Source organism: Danio rerio, chromosome 4 (genome assembly GCF_052040795.2).
Source record: "Danio rerio strain M-AB ecotype USA chromosome 4, GRCz13ab, whole genome shotgun sequence".
Lineage (NCBI taxonomy): Eukaryota > Metazoa > Chordata > Actinopteri > Cypriniformes > Danionidae > Danio > Danio rerio.
This window is the reverse complement of record NC_141024.2, coordinates 3,675,001-3,691,999: the sequence shown is the minus strand read 5'-3', so window position 1 is coordinate 3,691,999 and position 16,999 is coordinate 3,675,001. Positions and strand designations below refer to the sequence as shown.

Sequence of the window (16,999 nt, the reverse complement as noted above, 5' to 3'; positions counted from 1 at the left end):
AAATATTATGACATAATTTTGGGAAAGTCAATTAATCATAAAAAATATGTATATAATAAAATAAAACTTTTTCATACATTTCTGCATATATATATATATATATATATATTTATATATATATATATATATATATATATATATATATATATATATATATATATATATATATATATATACATACACACACACACACACATTTAGTCAATTCTACTAATTTTGAAACTCGGGATTTCAGAAACAAATGAAAATACATACAATCCACATCCTCATTTCACTGAAGCACAAACATTACAGTCTTGATGACAGTGTTGAAGAGTCTTGCGCAAACTGTAGCTCGAGTCACACATTTCAGCAATTGCCTTTAAGCAATCACACACAGTCACTTCAGCGATCACTATCTATGTCTGGTTTCCAGCAGACTTTCACTTTGATTCAAACCTAAATTTACAGTTACAACATCTGCTTTACAGGCAAGGTCACAAGAAGGTTGCTGGTTCGAGTACCTGCAGGGTCAGTTGGCATTTCTGTGTGGAGTTTGGATGTTCTCCCCGTGTTGGTGTGGGTTTCCCCCGGGTGCTCCGGTTTACCCCACAGTCTAAACACATGTGCTACAGGTGATTTAGATTAACTAAATTAGCCGTAGAATGTGAGTGTGTTTGGGGGTTTCCCAGTACTGGGTTGCAGCTGGAAGGGCATGGTAAAACATATATATAGAATTAGTTGGTGGTTCATTCCGCTGTGGCGACCCCAATTTACACTCAACTCAAGCATAGTCAAGTGATGAAAAAAATCTAGATTTTTTATATAAATTCATTCAATTCACAAGGAGACAGAAGGTCCTAAAGGCGCAGCTCAAATTTTATTAATGAATTCATTTTAATATCGACATTCTGGTTTACAAAATAAGCAATAAAGTGCATAAATCTTAGACACAGCAACATAAAACATTAAACATCACAGTGCATAGAGCAGGGGTGTCCAAACTCGGTCCTGGAGGGCCGGTGTCCTGGAGAGTTTAGCTCCAACCCTAATCAAACACACCTGAACCAGCTGATCAAGCTCTTACTAGATGAACTAGAAACGTCCTGGCAGGTGTGTTGAAGCATGTTGGAGTTAAGCTCAGCAGGACACCGACCCTCCATGACTGAGTTTGAACACCCCTGGCATAGAGGAAGACTCACAAAGCTCAATTTACGCTAGCTCATCTGTGATTGGTCAGCAGACAAGCTAAACTCAGAATTACTGAATTAAATAATCACCAGTCAAGATTGAGGTTGATATGATAGTGCATTAACATTCCTAAAACAGACTGACGGACTGAAACAAACATGTTGCCTAACTAATCCAATCAGTTTTTTTCTACCAATACTACGATTCATTGCATTTACTCTATTATTTTTAGGTGAGTTGTTGCAAACAATTTATACGAGCTGAATTTAAACAAACATATTTACTAAACGTTATTTGTTTGCTTAAATTCAGCCTATATAAAATGTTTGCAACCACTTACCTTAAAAAAATATCCAATGAATGATTTTTTTCAGTGTATGTTCTCTAGATCTGTATTATTTTCAGTGCACAATCAGTGCCTTGTTTTTTTTTTCAGGTACCATCAGTTGCACCTTCATGGCAGCCATTGACAAGATCTCCGTCGACTGGTGTTTGGCATTCTGGCATTTCTCCAATCACAGCTTTGCGTATAACTTTCAGCCATCGCAGTTTCACTTCTTCAGTTTCGGCTGTGAAGCAGTGGATATATTTGGACTGGCATAGACGGAAACCGGTTGGAGGATGATCCACAGACCTCTGGACGTCCTCAACCTGGTAACCCAAGAGCGGGATGGTGCACAGGGCTTTCACGTCCTGAGATGTAAAAGGATGTGAAAAAATATATATATTCAGGGTTAATATGAGCATTTAAAACAAAAAGGTAAGCTACTAAAGATAAGAAATTGCTGTGTGACTATTAAGGTGTTCTGAATGGTTTCTAGGCTGTTGTTAAAGTGTTAAGAGAAGCTTCTAGGGTTTCAGATGCTGGACAGGATATTGCTAAGATGTTCAGTGTGGTAGCTAGGGTGTAGATATATATTATTAATAATAATAATAAATTAATAAATAAAAATGACAATAAATACATAAAAAATAAATAATATAAATCAAAAATTGATTATTGTTACTATTATTATTATTATTATTATTAGAAGTAATATTAATATTATTATTATTTTTTCTTAATAAGTAGAAATAAATAAATAAAACAATTAATTAATTTATTAGTATTATCATTAATATTAATAAATAGAAATAAATAAATCAACTACTTTATTATTATTATTATTATTATTATTATTATTATTATCATTATTATTATTATTATTATTGTTAAATTAATAAATACAACAATAGATTAGTTTAACATCAATAATAATAATAATAATAAATATAAATAAATACAATAATTTATTAAATAATTGATTAATTTATTATAATTATTATTATTATTATTATTACTAATAAATATAAATAAATAAAATATATATAATTTATTAATATTAATAATAGTAAATACACAAAAACAAATAAAAATAAACAAATAAAACAATCAATTAATTTCTAAATATTATCAATAACAATAATAATAATAATAATAATAAATATAAATAAATCACTAAAATAATCTATTAATGAAGAAGATTTGCATTTTAAAAAAGGAACTCAAATATAATTACTTCCTTTTATAAAGTAATGTTACTTCACTCATTACTTAGAAAGTAATATTAATATGTAACTTGCATTACTTAAAATAAAATAAATAAATAAATTACTAAAGTTAGGAAATTTGCTGTGTTGAAATCAATTATTTATTAATATTATTATTATTAGTAAATAGAAATTAATAAGTAAATAAATAAATAAATAAGAAAAATGAATTTATTCATATTAATAATAGTAAATACACATAATTAAAAATAAATAAATGATCAATTGATTTGTTATTATTATCATCAATAACAATAACAACAACAACAACAACAACAACAACAATAATAATAATAATAATAATAAACTGAAATAAACAATTAAAATAATCTATTAATAAAAAAGATGAAGAAGATTTACATTTTCAAAAAGGAACTCAAACATAATTACTTACTTTTATAAAGTAATGTTACTTCACTCATTACTTAGAAAAGTAATATTAATACGTAACTAGCATTACTTGTAATCTGTTACCCACAACACTGGTTGTGAAGGTATTCTGTTTTAGATCAATTCTATTTTTTTAGAGAAGTTTTAATCCATTACTGAGCTCTGCTAGACTCAGGATTCAGACACATTTGTACTACTGAAATCCCATGACAAGTACATTTCATAAGCTAATGTTTCATGTAATGTGTACATGCACATGGTCAATAATGTACAATCAAATTTATCACAGCACGTCATAAAACACGCAACAATCTATTAAGTTTTAATGTGTTTTTAGTTCTATGTAAAACTGATTTAGGTAATGCACGAATAATGTGAGAGTATGTGTTTGTCCAAAGACACAAACTAAGACAACTAACTGATATTCAAATAAACAGATATTTACTAAACTAATTTCCATGACTTTTGCAAAACGTTTCCAGGTCTGGAAAATGCAGTGTCAAAATTCCACGACTTTTCCAGGTTTTCCATGAACACTATAGACTGCGTTTCTCACCTGCGGTGCACCATACAGGTACAGCACCAGTGCATCATGCTGCGGTATCACACACCAGACCCTCTGAGACGGTTTAGTTCTGTCACTGTACTGCAGGAAGCCACACAGAAAACTGTTTCCTGACACCTGAGCCGCTTCAATCTGGTAAAAGGTTAAGAGAATTAAAAATAAATACATAAATTCATGGTAATAACATCTAAAACACCCTCCAGAACTCGTACCTCAAGAATTCCTTTTTTCTTCCCGCAAACTGGCTCCTCAGCGTCCGCTCTGCCGGTCAGAATGTGGTAACAGTCCTTACACACCTTATTTAACTTGTTGCTGTCGTACCTCAGCGATGCTTTATGGTCCGAACATTTATAGCACACAACCTACAACACATTTCAATATAATCTTTCAGTGTACATGACTTTTTCTTGACTTAAAACCATTTAAAACCTATATTTTGCATTAAAAAGTTCTTTAAAGATTCTTTGCACATAGGATTTGGTTTGTTTGTCTGTGTGTGTGTGTGTGTGTGTGTGTGTGTGTGTGTGTGTGTGTGTGTGTGTGTGTGTGTGTGTGTGTGTGTGTGTGTGTGTGTGTGTGTACACCAAGCCAGCTTATATGGCTATTTCCATGGCAAGGAAAAAAAAAGAATACTACAGATATAAATTATAGCAGGGGTTGCCAAACTTTTCAGCCCGTGACCCCCAAGATAACAATGCCAGCGACTCACGACCCCCATTATTTTCAGAAGTGGTTATAATCATACCAATGTTGCACGCAATGGCTCACACATACCAATAGGCCTATGTAAACACAAGCATATTGACAACACAAAAAACTGCAACAGTCTAACGACCATATTATTATTATTATTAATGTAGGTGGGCATAGACTTTTAGATAAATCTCTCTGTAATCTTGGAATTAATCTAGATTAAAATGGCTCATTTGAATTCTGCCGAAGGCGTTCAGAATATGTGCTACCCAAATAATGACTAAATATAAGACATTGAGAACGGGTTTCTCAAGCCAGGTGGCGCATTAGACCAAGGGCTTATCTCCCGTTTCCAAAATGAATCACAAACTGTTTGAGAAACTGTTCTACTGTGATAATTGGTGATGATAATAAATGATGTTTAATAAGATGTGCTTGCGTTTACTAACAGTTTATTTAGATGAACATGAATGTTGAACTGTAGGCCTACATAAGCTCCAAACAGCTGTTTTTGATCATCTTAATCTGACTAAACTCATCACTGAACTAAACAGGAATGATTTAAGACATGTGGAGTATGCAGATATTAGTGACATTATTGAAGTTAACGCCGCAATCAAACTACTACCGTCATGTAGGGCTTCTCGCCATATTTTCCGACAAGATCAACACACACGGCTGTGAGTAAAGGACTGCACACACACACACACACACACACACACACACACACACACACACACACACACACGCACACGCACACATCGTGGAATGCGCAAGTTTTTTTTTCTTTCCATTCTGTGTTATTAAATTCCCAACACTCTCACCAGTCCTACTTATTTGCGACTAATACTCCAGTTTGTCACGGGGGCATGAATGAAATGTCCATGAGTTAAAGTGAAACTGCCGAACTGCAGTTAAAGTCACCCAAAATTACAGGAAACTCTTACATGAAAGCACTTCATGCAAACACCAATTATATTATTGTCTATTAAAGCAAATAACTCGATTACAGATGTCCATGTAAGCGTAGTCAGTCGTGTCTTCGAAGTAAGTTAAAGATGCTGAAGGGCATCCTGCTGATTTGATTCAGAAGGGCACTATATTGTCAGACGACTCACCAGTTTGACTTTCATTCACCGCCATTCGTTTTAAAAACCACCCGGTCCATTTTATTTGTATGTGTTTTACGTAAACTTGTTTATTTTTTTTTCCAAAGTTAACATTTTTATGGAATTGCTCACTTACATATCCACAGGCTCTGCAGTGGTGTCTCCTGCGGGTCAGAGCGTTGAAGGGCTCTTTACATTTCATGCACATGGTCACTTCATTGTCTCGAATCCAGCGCGGGGCTCGTTTGCCCAATTCTTCTTTCTGTAACGCAGAAAAGCACAGCAGTGACAGATGCTGGATTTCCTCTTGACCTTTGTTACGCTTGTTTTTATCAAGTTGCAGACGTCTCATCTCATACTTACAGACACCTCATCTGTCGCTTCTTTACAGGCTGATTTGAACGTCTCATTTTTCTGCTGAAAGATTTCAATGGTTTCCTGAAACGCCTAGAACAAAAATGACCCACAATGAGAGTTTGCTATTGAGGCTTACTTCAAAGATGAAAAATGAATCAATGAATACATGAAAGAATAAATAAATATTACAATATTTTTTTACATAATTATATAAATAAATAAAATTTAAAACATTAAATAAAAATATCAATAAAATATTACAACATATAAATACATACATAATACAATATCACAAATTAAATACATTTTGAAATTTAATTAAATAATTAAAATTACGAAAAATGTATAATCATTAATTACATAAATTAAATGAATAAATAATAAAAATAACAAATTATATGAATAATAAAAATTATGAAAGTTAATTAAATAAATAAAACATTACAAAAAATAATAAATAATAGAAAATTGCACAAATTAAATAATTTTTTTATATAATTACAAAAAACGTATAATTACCAATTACATAAATTAAATGAAAAAATAATAAAAATTACATAAATTAAACAAATAAATAATAAAAAATACATAAATTAAATTAATAAAAAAAGTACAAACGTTAATTAAGTAAATAAATAAAATATTACAAAATTAATAAATAATAAATAACTGCAAAAATTAAATAAATAAATAAAAATAATTAAATAGATAAATAAACCATACAAATTACAAAAAAGTACAAATAATTACCAATTTAAATTTTTTTTATAAATAATAAAAATTATATAAATTAAACTAATTAAAAAATACAAAAAATAATCAAATAAATAATTAAAATCAGTTTTGAGCATCTGAAAAACACTGATACCTTTATCCAGTCCTCCTTGTCCTGCTGTGAGCTGTGGAGAATGAATAGAAAGTCATTATTATGAGCTGAAACTGACGAAACTGGAGCACCCAGTGGAAACCTACGCTAACATGGGCAGAACATGCAAACTCCACAAAGAAGTGACCTAGCCGAGACTCAAACCAGCAACATTCTTGCTGTGAGGCGACAGTGCTAACCACTGAGCCACTATGCTGCCCCTCAAACACATGTTTTTATGTTTCTTTATTTGTGTGTCGGTCACCTGGCCTGCAGCTCGAGTGTTCGCTCTTTTCCGGACACCTGGAAAGTGTGTGGATAATCTTCATTGGACGTTTCCAGCACTTTCATGCCCTCGACTCGGACCCGCGTGCGCACAGTGAAGCGCTGGCCCACCAGACTGAACTTGGGCACGCAGTACAGCAACATATTGTTAAACTAGAAAGAGAAAAGCAGCACAGATTTAACACACAGGGTGACACTAACAAGTATTTTTATGCACTTTCTCAGTACAATATCTAAACGCTTTAATGTATATTATTATTTATGTCTGGAAAGTTTATTTTATTTTTGCAAATATATATATATCAGAAAAAGACAAAATGCTTAAAACATTTAACTGGAAAAAATAAATAGAGATTGTACATTATTGTTTTATATTTATTTAACTAAAAATAATGCACCAAATAAATATACAATGTAAAAATAAAATAAAATAACAATAATAAATATTAATAACAATTATTATTTTATAGTTGAGTAGTAGTAGTAATAATAATAATAGTAATAATAATAATAATAATAATTATTATTATTAACAAATTTAAATAAAATAATAATTTTATATTAATTATATTATTTAATTTAAATATATTGTTTTAAAGGTTTAACCCTTCTCTTCTTTTAGACAAACTTAATTTTTATAATTATTTCAGAAATCAGGCCTTAATAAATTAATTCAATAAACTATAGAAACAAAAACTTAAGCTGTTTAAGTTTAATCCTACAATTTTCCATTATTATTTATAGCATCAAAATGTAAACATTTGTTAATATATTTGTAATTTAATTATTTAAATGCATTTATTTAATTTTATTTTACCAATTTCTTTCAAATTAAATTTAAGAATGTTTAAAATAAATACATAAATAAAATAAAATGCATTTAAAAATGTAATATTTTAAACATTCTCAGTTATATATTTTATCTAATCAAGAATGTTTAAAATATTACATTTTTAAATACATTTATTTGTATTTCAATTTACCAAATTCTTTTCCTTAACATTTAGTTTTTGTTTTCCTTTACCCCACTGGCATATAAATGAAAATAAATTTAATTATCTCGATTTAAGAATTCTTAAAATATTCTGAGATATAATAAACATTCTTAAATTAAATATTTTTTATTTATTATGTGTTATTATTATTATTATTAGTATTATTATTATTAGTATTATTCATAATAATAATAAATGCTTAAAACATTTACATAATTATTAACTGGATAAATGAATAAATTAAATAAATAAATAAACAAACAAACAAACAAACAAACAAATAAATAAATAAATAAATAAATAAATAAATAAATAAATTTTGTTTATTAATTCAGCTAACCAGGAAAAGGTATCTCTCCATGGACGAGGTGTTTCTGGCAGCCAGTTTCAGGATTTGTCCTTCTTTAATGAGTTCGTTAGACGGATTTACGATGTCTTCTTCACCTCCCAACATCTCATAGATCTCCATCAGCTTCTTCAGGTTCTCCTGGAAAACAATACAATAAAAGCGCCATTTAAAAACCTACACACCTAAAATGCATGCAGAATGACCCTGTTAAGGACCACAAGAAATAATCAGAATCAGAAGTGAAAGGTTTGACATTACTAGTACATTTCTTTGGCGATTGGTGCATACATAAAACAAGGTACCAAATTGTTCTGTGCAAATAATGCAAACATACAAATATAGAGGAAAAACTACAACTGGATTTTTATTGGAAGATTTCAATGTTCTGTTGGCTTCATCGGACATGGATCTTCAGCATGCACTTGGGCGGTTTGCAGCTGGGATGAGACCTCCAAGTCTGAGGCCGTGGCCGGAAAGGGTGGCTTGCCATCTCCAGGTTAGAGGAAAGTCTTTACACCAGGAGGAAAAGTTCAAGTATCTCGGGGTCTTGTTTACGAATGAGGGAAGGATGGCACATGAGATTGGCAGGCGGATTGGTGCAGCCGCAGCAAGTAATGCGGCTGATGTACTGGTCTGTTGTAGTAAAGAAGCAGCTGAGCCGAAAGGCAAAGCTCTCGATTTACCCATCAATCTACGTTCCTACTCTCACCTATGGTCATGAGCTTTGGGTCATGACTGAAAGGACAAGATCTCAAGTACAAGTGGCCAAAACGAATTTCCCTCGCAGGGTGGCAGGGCCGACATCCTTATGGATAGGACGAGGAGCTCTGTCACCCGGGTAGAGCCGCTGCTCCTTCACATCGAGAGAACTCAGCTGAGGTGGCTCTGCCATCTGTTTTGGATGCCTTCTGGACGCCTGCCTAGGACGGTGTTCCAGGGATGTCCCACAAAGAGGAAGACACAGTACATGCTGGAGGGACGAAGTCTGTCAGCTGGCCTGGGAAAGCCTCAGGATCACCCTGGAGAAGCTAGAGGGAGAGTGTGGGGTGAGGGAACTCTGGGGTTCTCTCCTGAGACTGCTGGCCCCGCGACCCGGCCCCGGAAAAGTGGTTAAAAATGAATGATTCCAATGTTTATTATAAATACTTCAATGTGCATCATTTAAATAAAGTAACCGAGTCAACTATCATCAAAATATCTTCCCCTCCCTCTCCCATAATATTTCTTCTCTGATTGGTGTTGGCATTATATCATTTTAACCTCCTAGGGCCCGAGTGTCCACATACGTGGACAGCACATTTTAGCTCTTAAGTGGCTATTTAAAACACTTTGAATGTTTTTTATTTTATTTTTTATTATTCTCTTTATTCTCCATTTCCACCTGGGGATACTCATCCCGAGGTCCTCAGATTATGCGGAGTCACTGATTGGACCCAAGACCAGCGACGAGATGATCCCAAGGTGTCCATATCCGGGACCAGACCGTATCCTGAGCTGCTGCTGCAATGTTGGTCATAGGGGAGTGGAGAGTATGAGACTGATTCCAGTGACGCTCCAGGGACAGACGAGTCTTCGCTGAGGCCAGCATCCAGCCTCTACTGCTGACACTGCAGCTCTGCACAAGACTTTTGGCCAGCGGAGAAATTAAAATGGTCGTGCCCAAATGAGTCTGGTTCTCTCAAGGTTTTTTTTCTTCACTCTCCTATTGGTGAAGTTTTTTTCCCTCTCCGCTGTCGCCACTGGCTTGCATGATTCAGGATCTGAAAAGCTACTCAGATGAATTTGCTCTTCAGTGTTTGGACTCTCCATAATGACCTCAAACCACACTGAACTGAGCTAAACTTAAACACTAAAAACTGAACTACCCTGATCCAGTTACTATGACCATTTATGTGAAGCTGCTTTGACACAATCTACATTGTAAAAGCGCTGTACAAATGAAGCTGAATTGAATTGAATATTTTGTTACAGACATATAGTGTCATCCTGCAACTGTTTTGCAGCATGTGAAATGTCCCAAACACTATTTTAACTGTCCAAAATAGGGAAAAATTTTTGTTTTAAGTCTCTGACAGTGAAAACATGTTCAAAAAATATTTATGTGTTATATATGCATTAAAAACAGTCAGGATGAAGTGTTTAATGTAAATTCGCACCACGATTCCACATATATGGACATAATTTTTCTCTAAAAGTACATCATATCAAAAGATGATACTTAGATTTTATTCTAACTAGGTTCAAATAAGCCCAAATAGCAAAGAGAAATAAAAAATGCATGTAAAAAAACGGCTTGGGCCTTAAGAGGTTAATGCTACTCAGATGTCCATAAAAATCCCTTTGTTAAACTGTAGAGTTGAACTTTCAACATCAAAAGTGAACAGAGCAGAGTTTAACATCCCATAATTCAAGTCACAACCGCAAATAAACTGAAAACACCTGCGAATCACTAAATATGGAGACGTTTTTTACAGTGCAGTTGATCAAGTGAAAGTGTGTCTCACCATCTTGCGAATAGCCATGTTGGAGTGTGTGGCGGCCATTGAGATGATGTTCAGAGACTCTGGAAGTGAGAAACAGAAGTGATATTTGAGATGATTCATCCAGATGTGGAACTGAAAGCAGCTGAGGGCCACACAACACTGTTTACCTTTATTTGCTCATGGAAACGTGGGATATTTTTTACAATTCACATGCCCCAAGTTAGGGTTAATGATGTCTCAACATTTGGGAGGGTTTTCTTTGTGTAATGATAATTAAATATTGTGGTGAATTAAATTACAGGAGATGGATTTACTTTGAATAGATTTATAAATAAGCACTGCTTTGTTTTCTATGAAGTCAAATTAAAGTACTCAAATGCAAAAAAAAGCACGGTAAATTTGTGTTGTATAGTGATTAATCATAATTAAACGCATCCAAAATAAAAATGTGCATTTACATGATAAATATATAAAGTAAACAGAGTTTTTTTTCCTTTCACTTTCGTCAATCGGTGAAGTTGTTTGGTTTGGGACTTGTGGAGCTTGCTTGTGAATTTGCTTCTCAGTGTTTGGACTTTCAGCAGTAAAAATGAAAGCACATTGGGGTGCGTTTCCCAAACAACGACATACCTCGCGGCTGAACTATCTTAGTACGATGCATCGATGTCATCGAAAAGAACGATGTAGTTACTAGTGAAAACGCCCAAAATGATGCTCCTAACTGGACGGAGTATCTTCATTTCTTTGTGCAAATAATGTTGTTTACTTCACTTACAAAAGCTAACACCTATATTAATGTCATATATAAATCATATAAATAAACAAATAAATAATGAGGCTATTATAAAATGACATGTAATATTTATTACGTATTAAAAATGAAAAAATCATTTTTAAATAATAATAATAATAATATTAATGATGATGATGAAGATTATTATTATTATTATTATTATCATCAAGTAGGAAATTGTTTATTTGTTTGTTTTTTAAGTCTATTTTTACAATTTGACACTTGTAAACCACTGCAGAAAGTTCCAGCAGGCCCATGTCATATGCAGTACAGATACTTAATAAATAACCTACTATTTACCTACTATTTATAGGTCACCTATAGCTTTCGCTAAAACTGAACTGTAAAAATAGTTTGGAAGCAAATTACACCTAAGAGAGGTGACCTTAATGCTTTTTTTTATTTTTGATCATTCCAACTTTGAATGTTAGAATGTTCTAAATGAATAGGGCATATGGGGGGATAAGTGGGAATAGAACACAGCCAGGAACTATGTTTCAAACTACAGCTCCAGGGGTGTAGTTGCAATCATAGAAGTTTGCGACGCAGTTTGCGAATGTTCGTTTGAGTGACGGATTTGGGAAACGGCAAATCAACAAACTACGTTTGTAACGATGGAACTTTGCGACCTTAGTTGGCTAACCATGGTTTTGGGAAACGCACCCCTGAACGTCAACTCTGAAATCTGGACTGAAACAGTTTTAACTTACTAGATCTTCAATGTTAAGCTGCTTTGACACAATCAACATTGTTAAAGCGCTATAGAAATGAACATTAACTGAATAAACACACTTATTTATGTATATAAATGCACACATGCATACAAAAACAATCCAAAACATATATACATCTTTAAATACTAACATTTACATGACATCATGTGTGTACTGTGTATATTTATCATGCAAATATAAGTACACACATGCATGCATGCATAAATTTGAGAAAATTATATCGTGAATTTGTTTTGAATGTGCTTAATCTTACGCCTAGGACTAAATTAAATGCATACAATCTCTGTTAAAGATTAAGAAGTTATAATTTGCTCTGCCTGAATGATTTAAGGTGGCTCGAAATGCAAATCGTTCAAAAATAGATGCATTCAGGAAGGAAGCAAACACAGTGTTGCACTGAGAAGCACAAATGTTTGGGACTATTTTAACCGGTAACACAAAATACAACCTACACAGAAATATTCCAGTAATCATGTTGGTTGTTGTTATCAACAGAGTACAGCAAACATATGTATAAATATATCTCACTCTGGGCTTGACTGCGGTCTTCATCATCCTCTGGAAGTTTCTTTAGATAATCTTTAAGCAGCATCTCGTATCGAGGAACTCTCTGCACCGGCTCTAGCATGTGATGCTGGAGAGTCAGACTTCCACACACCTCCTGGCTCTACAAACACACCGAGAGCCATTTTCAGCCTACTGAAGAGTTTGTTTCTAAAGGATTCTGGTCTACATTTTACTGTATACTATGCACAATCATTGCATGAAGGTATTTGTGCATACAAGTTTCATTCATCCGTTTAAAAAAGTCTTGAAATAAGATATGATCTTATGAGAAGCAACACTGCATATTAAGGCTAGTTTTCGGAGATTGTTTCTTGCATAAAGTATTTTCCCCCTATTTGACTTATTCACACACACGAAAAAATCTAAATAAACAAGGCAGAATAAAAGTTCAGTGAGAAATGAATACTTTAAAACTAACTCTCTAATGTTTTCATGGACAGACACACACATTACCTGTATGTCCTGAATGATGGCGCTGAACTGTGTGGATCTCTCCATCCACAGTTTGAGCAGCTCCATGGCGCTGTCAAAGTTCTTGACGTATTCTGCGTACATCCTCAGGAAGGGCGCGAGCTGAGCTAGAACATCTCCGACCCGTGGCTTTGAGTCCCTGCAGGAAGACCAGACACACATCGGATCAGAAGAGCAGAGGATCAACACATTTACAGAAGGCACATTTACTCATACTCACCCTTTTGTCAATTCATGAATGAATGATTGACTGACTATAGAGATGAATGAACTAATGTTTGAAGTGACTGAATGGAAAGGCAATTGAAGTCCAATTGAATGAATGACTAATTAAACAAATGAATGAATGAATGAATGAATGAATAAAACATGTTTGTCTGAATGTATGAATGAATGAATGAATAAAGGTAGGAAGGAAGAAATGGAAGTAAAGGACTGTATAAATGACTAATTAAATGAATGAATGAACAAAGAAACACATGTTTGTCTATATAAACCAATGAATGAATGACTAATTAAACGAATGAATGAATGAATAAAACATGTTTGTCTGAATGAATGAATGAATGAATGAATGAATTGGAAGTAAAGGACTGTATAAATGACTCATTAAATGAATGAATGAATGAATGAACAAAGAAACAAATGTTTGTCTGTATAAACCAATGAATGAATGACTAATTAAACGAATGAATGAATGAATAAAACATGTTTGTCTGAATGAATGAATGAATGAAGGAATAATTGGAAGTAAAGGACTGTATAAATGACTAATTAAATGAATGAATGAATAAACAAAGAAACAAATGTTAGTCTGTATAAATCAATGAATGAATGACTAATTAAACAAATGAATGAATGAATGAATGAATAAATAAATGAATGAATGAATGAAGAATTGGAAGTGAAGGATTGAATGAATGACTAATTAAATGAGTGAATGAATGAATGAATGAATGAATGAATGAACAAAGAAACAAATGTTCGACTGTATAAATCAATGAATGAATGACTAATTAAACAAATGAATGAATGAATGAATGAACAAACAAATGTTTGTGTCTATGAATGAAGGAAGAAAGGAAGAAAGGAAGGGTTGGGAGTCTGACTGAATGATTGACTACTTAAATGAATGTCTGTATAAATGAATGAATGAATGAATGAATGAATGACTAATTAAACAAATGAATGAATTAGTAAAAAATGTTTGTCTGGATGAATGAACAAATGAAGGAAGGAAGGAAGAAATGAAGGATTGGAAGTGAAGGACTGAATATATGACTAATTAAACAAATGAATGAATGAACAAAGAAACAAATGTTTGTGTCTATGAATGAAGGAAGGAAGGAAAGAAGGAAGCATTGGAAGTCTGACTGAATAAATGACAGAATAAACAAATGTTTGATTGTTTGTATGAATGAGTGAATCTCACCACTGGCTCATGCGTGTCTCCAGGTCAGGCAGCAGGAACTGACTGTGAAAGGTGTAAATGGAGCCCACATTAGAGAAGATTCCCTTCACCACATCCACTGGGAACGAGCCCTTCAGAGCCTCTTCAGTGAGTCTGACACAAAACACCTTAACATACACAACACACAAACTTAATTTCCAAAACATTTATCATAGATCAGCTGTTTCTCACTGGAGCATCCACACTGAAGAAGCATTATACATATAGTATTTAAGAGTAAAATAAGTCGAGAGATACAGACCTGGTCCAGCAGATGCAGTCGGCTGACGTATGCTCTCTCCGTCTGCAGGAGTTCACTGGAGATCTTGAAGAGCTTGAGTTTATTCACCTGCTCCTGTTCAAAACAAACAGTCGGATCTTTAAATCTATAGCTGTGCGTGCCACTGTGGTCTGACACTGCAGTTCAGACATTACTAGACTGATGGAAAAACACAGAGGCGTGTGGGTGAGCTAACAGGACACCGCTGATAAAAACTACACAAACACCTGCTTACAGTCGCACAAACTCTGCTCTACTGCTTTATTTTTATATTGTGACGTGGAGGAAAAGATGAGAAGATTTCACCAAGACCTTACACGATGATATCATGATGCTGAGGAGAGGTTTTTGTGGGTTCATAAGATCAAAAAAGGAGTCTTTAAAAATAAAATCGATAATTTTAGTCATTTCAAATGAACAATTTAAATATTTTATTGATTTAATTTCATTTTCTTTCGGCTTAGTCCCTTTATTATGCAAGGGTCGCCACTGCGGAATGAACCGCCAACTTTTCCAGCATGTTTTTACGCACCGGATGCCCTCCAGCCGCTGATTTTAATAAATATGTTTGGAAATTAATTTGATAATTACAACCTAAAATTTTATAATTCAATCTGTATTATTAGATTAAAATTTACAAATTAACTAATATATATATATATATATATATATACACACACACACACACACACACACACATATATATATATATATATATATATATATATATATATATATACATATATATGTGTGTGTGTGTGTGTGTGTGTGTGTATATATGTAAATATATTGCGATAAACAATATTATTGTCATTTTGAGACCATTTTATACTTAATATATAATGCCTGAATGACATTACAATGCGAGTAGACTCTTTCAAAGTAGACAAAATGTTTTATTCTTAAAAACACTTCATTTAATTATAGTTATTTTAACATTTAGGCATTGGAATCAGAATGTGAAACTGTAGATCCAAAACAAATAAATAATAATAAACGTGAAAAAAAGGTGCAAGGTTAAAAAGTATCAGAGGGTGCAATTTCTGCTGCCAGATCTGCTTTTGGTCGTCAGGCACCCACGTGAGAATACACTATAGTAATTTACAGTAAATACTAGAGTGTCTTCTTAACCATACTGACCATGACACCTCCAGTTGAGACAGAGAGGTTGCAAACAGCTAAAATGTTGCTAGAATAGTTTTTTTTTGTATGGGCGATATGTATTGCATCACCAAAAATGATGGAGGTCATGTCCATGTGCTGTGCGATAAGTCAATATATTGATTATTGTGACAGGCCTAGTATAATGCAGCCCTAATATATATGTATATGTGTATATATATATATATATTTATTATATTTGTACTATACGTTATGTCAGTCATGCATTTCAATGAATTCAATCATTTTTAATTGCTAATTTATGTAATCTAATCATTAAAATATATATAAATTATGTAATAATAATAACATTTTTCATTGGATTTAATATATGGTCCTAGACCGCAAATTGAAAAAACATCGGGGTGAAACCAGAGGCTCTGCAAGGACATTTGGCCAGATCTGGAGACGAGAGACGGACATTAAATATCTGTGAAATCGACAGATGTTGGACTAAAGTTGAATAACTTTTCTTCTCTTTCGGCTTTCCTGTGTTTACCTGCCAGACGGCCTGGGATGGAGAAAAACAACTTTTCCTGGACAGCAAGATAAGGAGACGCTCTGAAATTCCCTGCTGGAGGGGGTAGGCGGGTCAGCGACCAGCGCCCCTATGGCTGGAGGACCAGACGGCCGCCCGCCCTCATCGGACTATATCTACACCCCCTGTTCCCATCCCCTGTTGCAACGTTGTG

At 33.5% G+C, this 16,999-nt stretch overlaps 1 protein-coding gene across 12 annotated transcripts in view; it reads right to left on the bottom strand.

The window, feature by feature from the left end:
• Positions 1-837: 837 nt before the first annotated feature.
• The window catches only part of fgd4b (FYVE, RhoGEF and PH domain containing 4b), a 27,974-nt gene continuing 11,812 nt past the window's right edge, over positions 838-16,999 (bottom strand). For 4 of the 12 annotated variants that reach the window (XR_015482428.1, XR_015482430.1, XR_015482424.1 and 1 more), the window contains exons 5-18: positions 15,129-15,221; positions 14,849-14,994; positions 13,399-13,555; positions 12,907-13,045; positions 10,873-10,931; positions 8,360-8,506; positions 7,005-7,177; positions 6,743-6,773; positions 5,881-5,964; positions 5,654-5,779; positions 3,928-4,077; positions 3,707-3,847; positions 1,157-1,863; positions 838-1,006 (exon numbers count right to left, since the gene is read on the bottom strand). Coding sequence is in view for 4 of the 12 variants with exons in the window: in XM_087247826.1 (XP_087103952.1) it covers positions 1,603-1,863; positions 3,707-3,847; positions 3,928-4,077; positions 5,654-5,779; positions 5,881-5,964; positions 6,743-6,773; positions 7,005-7,177; positions 8,360-8,506; positions 10,873-10,931; positions 12,907-13,045; positions 13,399-13,555; positions 14,849-14,994; positions 15,129-15,221 (1,707 nt within the window). In the remaining 8 variants the exon portion in view is untranslated. Of the gene's footprint in view, positions 1,864-3,706; positions 3,848-3,927; positions 4,078-5,653; positions 5,780-5,880; positions 5,965-6,742; positions 6,774-7,004; positions 7,178-8,359; positions 8,507-10,872; positions 10,932-12,906; positions 13,046-13,398; positions 13,556-14,848; positions 14,995-15,128; positions 15,222-16,999 lie in introns of all 12 variants that reach the window. The other 8 variants (XR_015482427.1, XR_015482429.1, XR_015482423.1 and 5 more) reach the window with 2 other exon arrangements.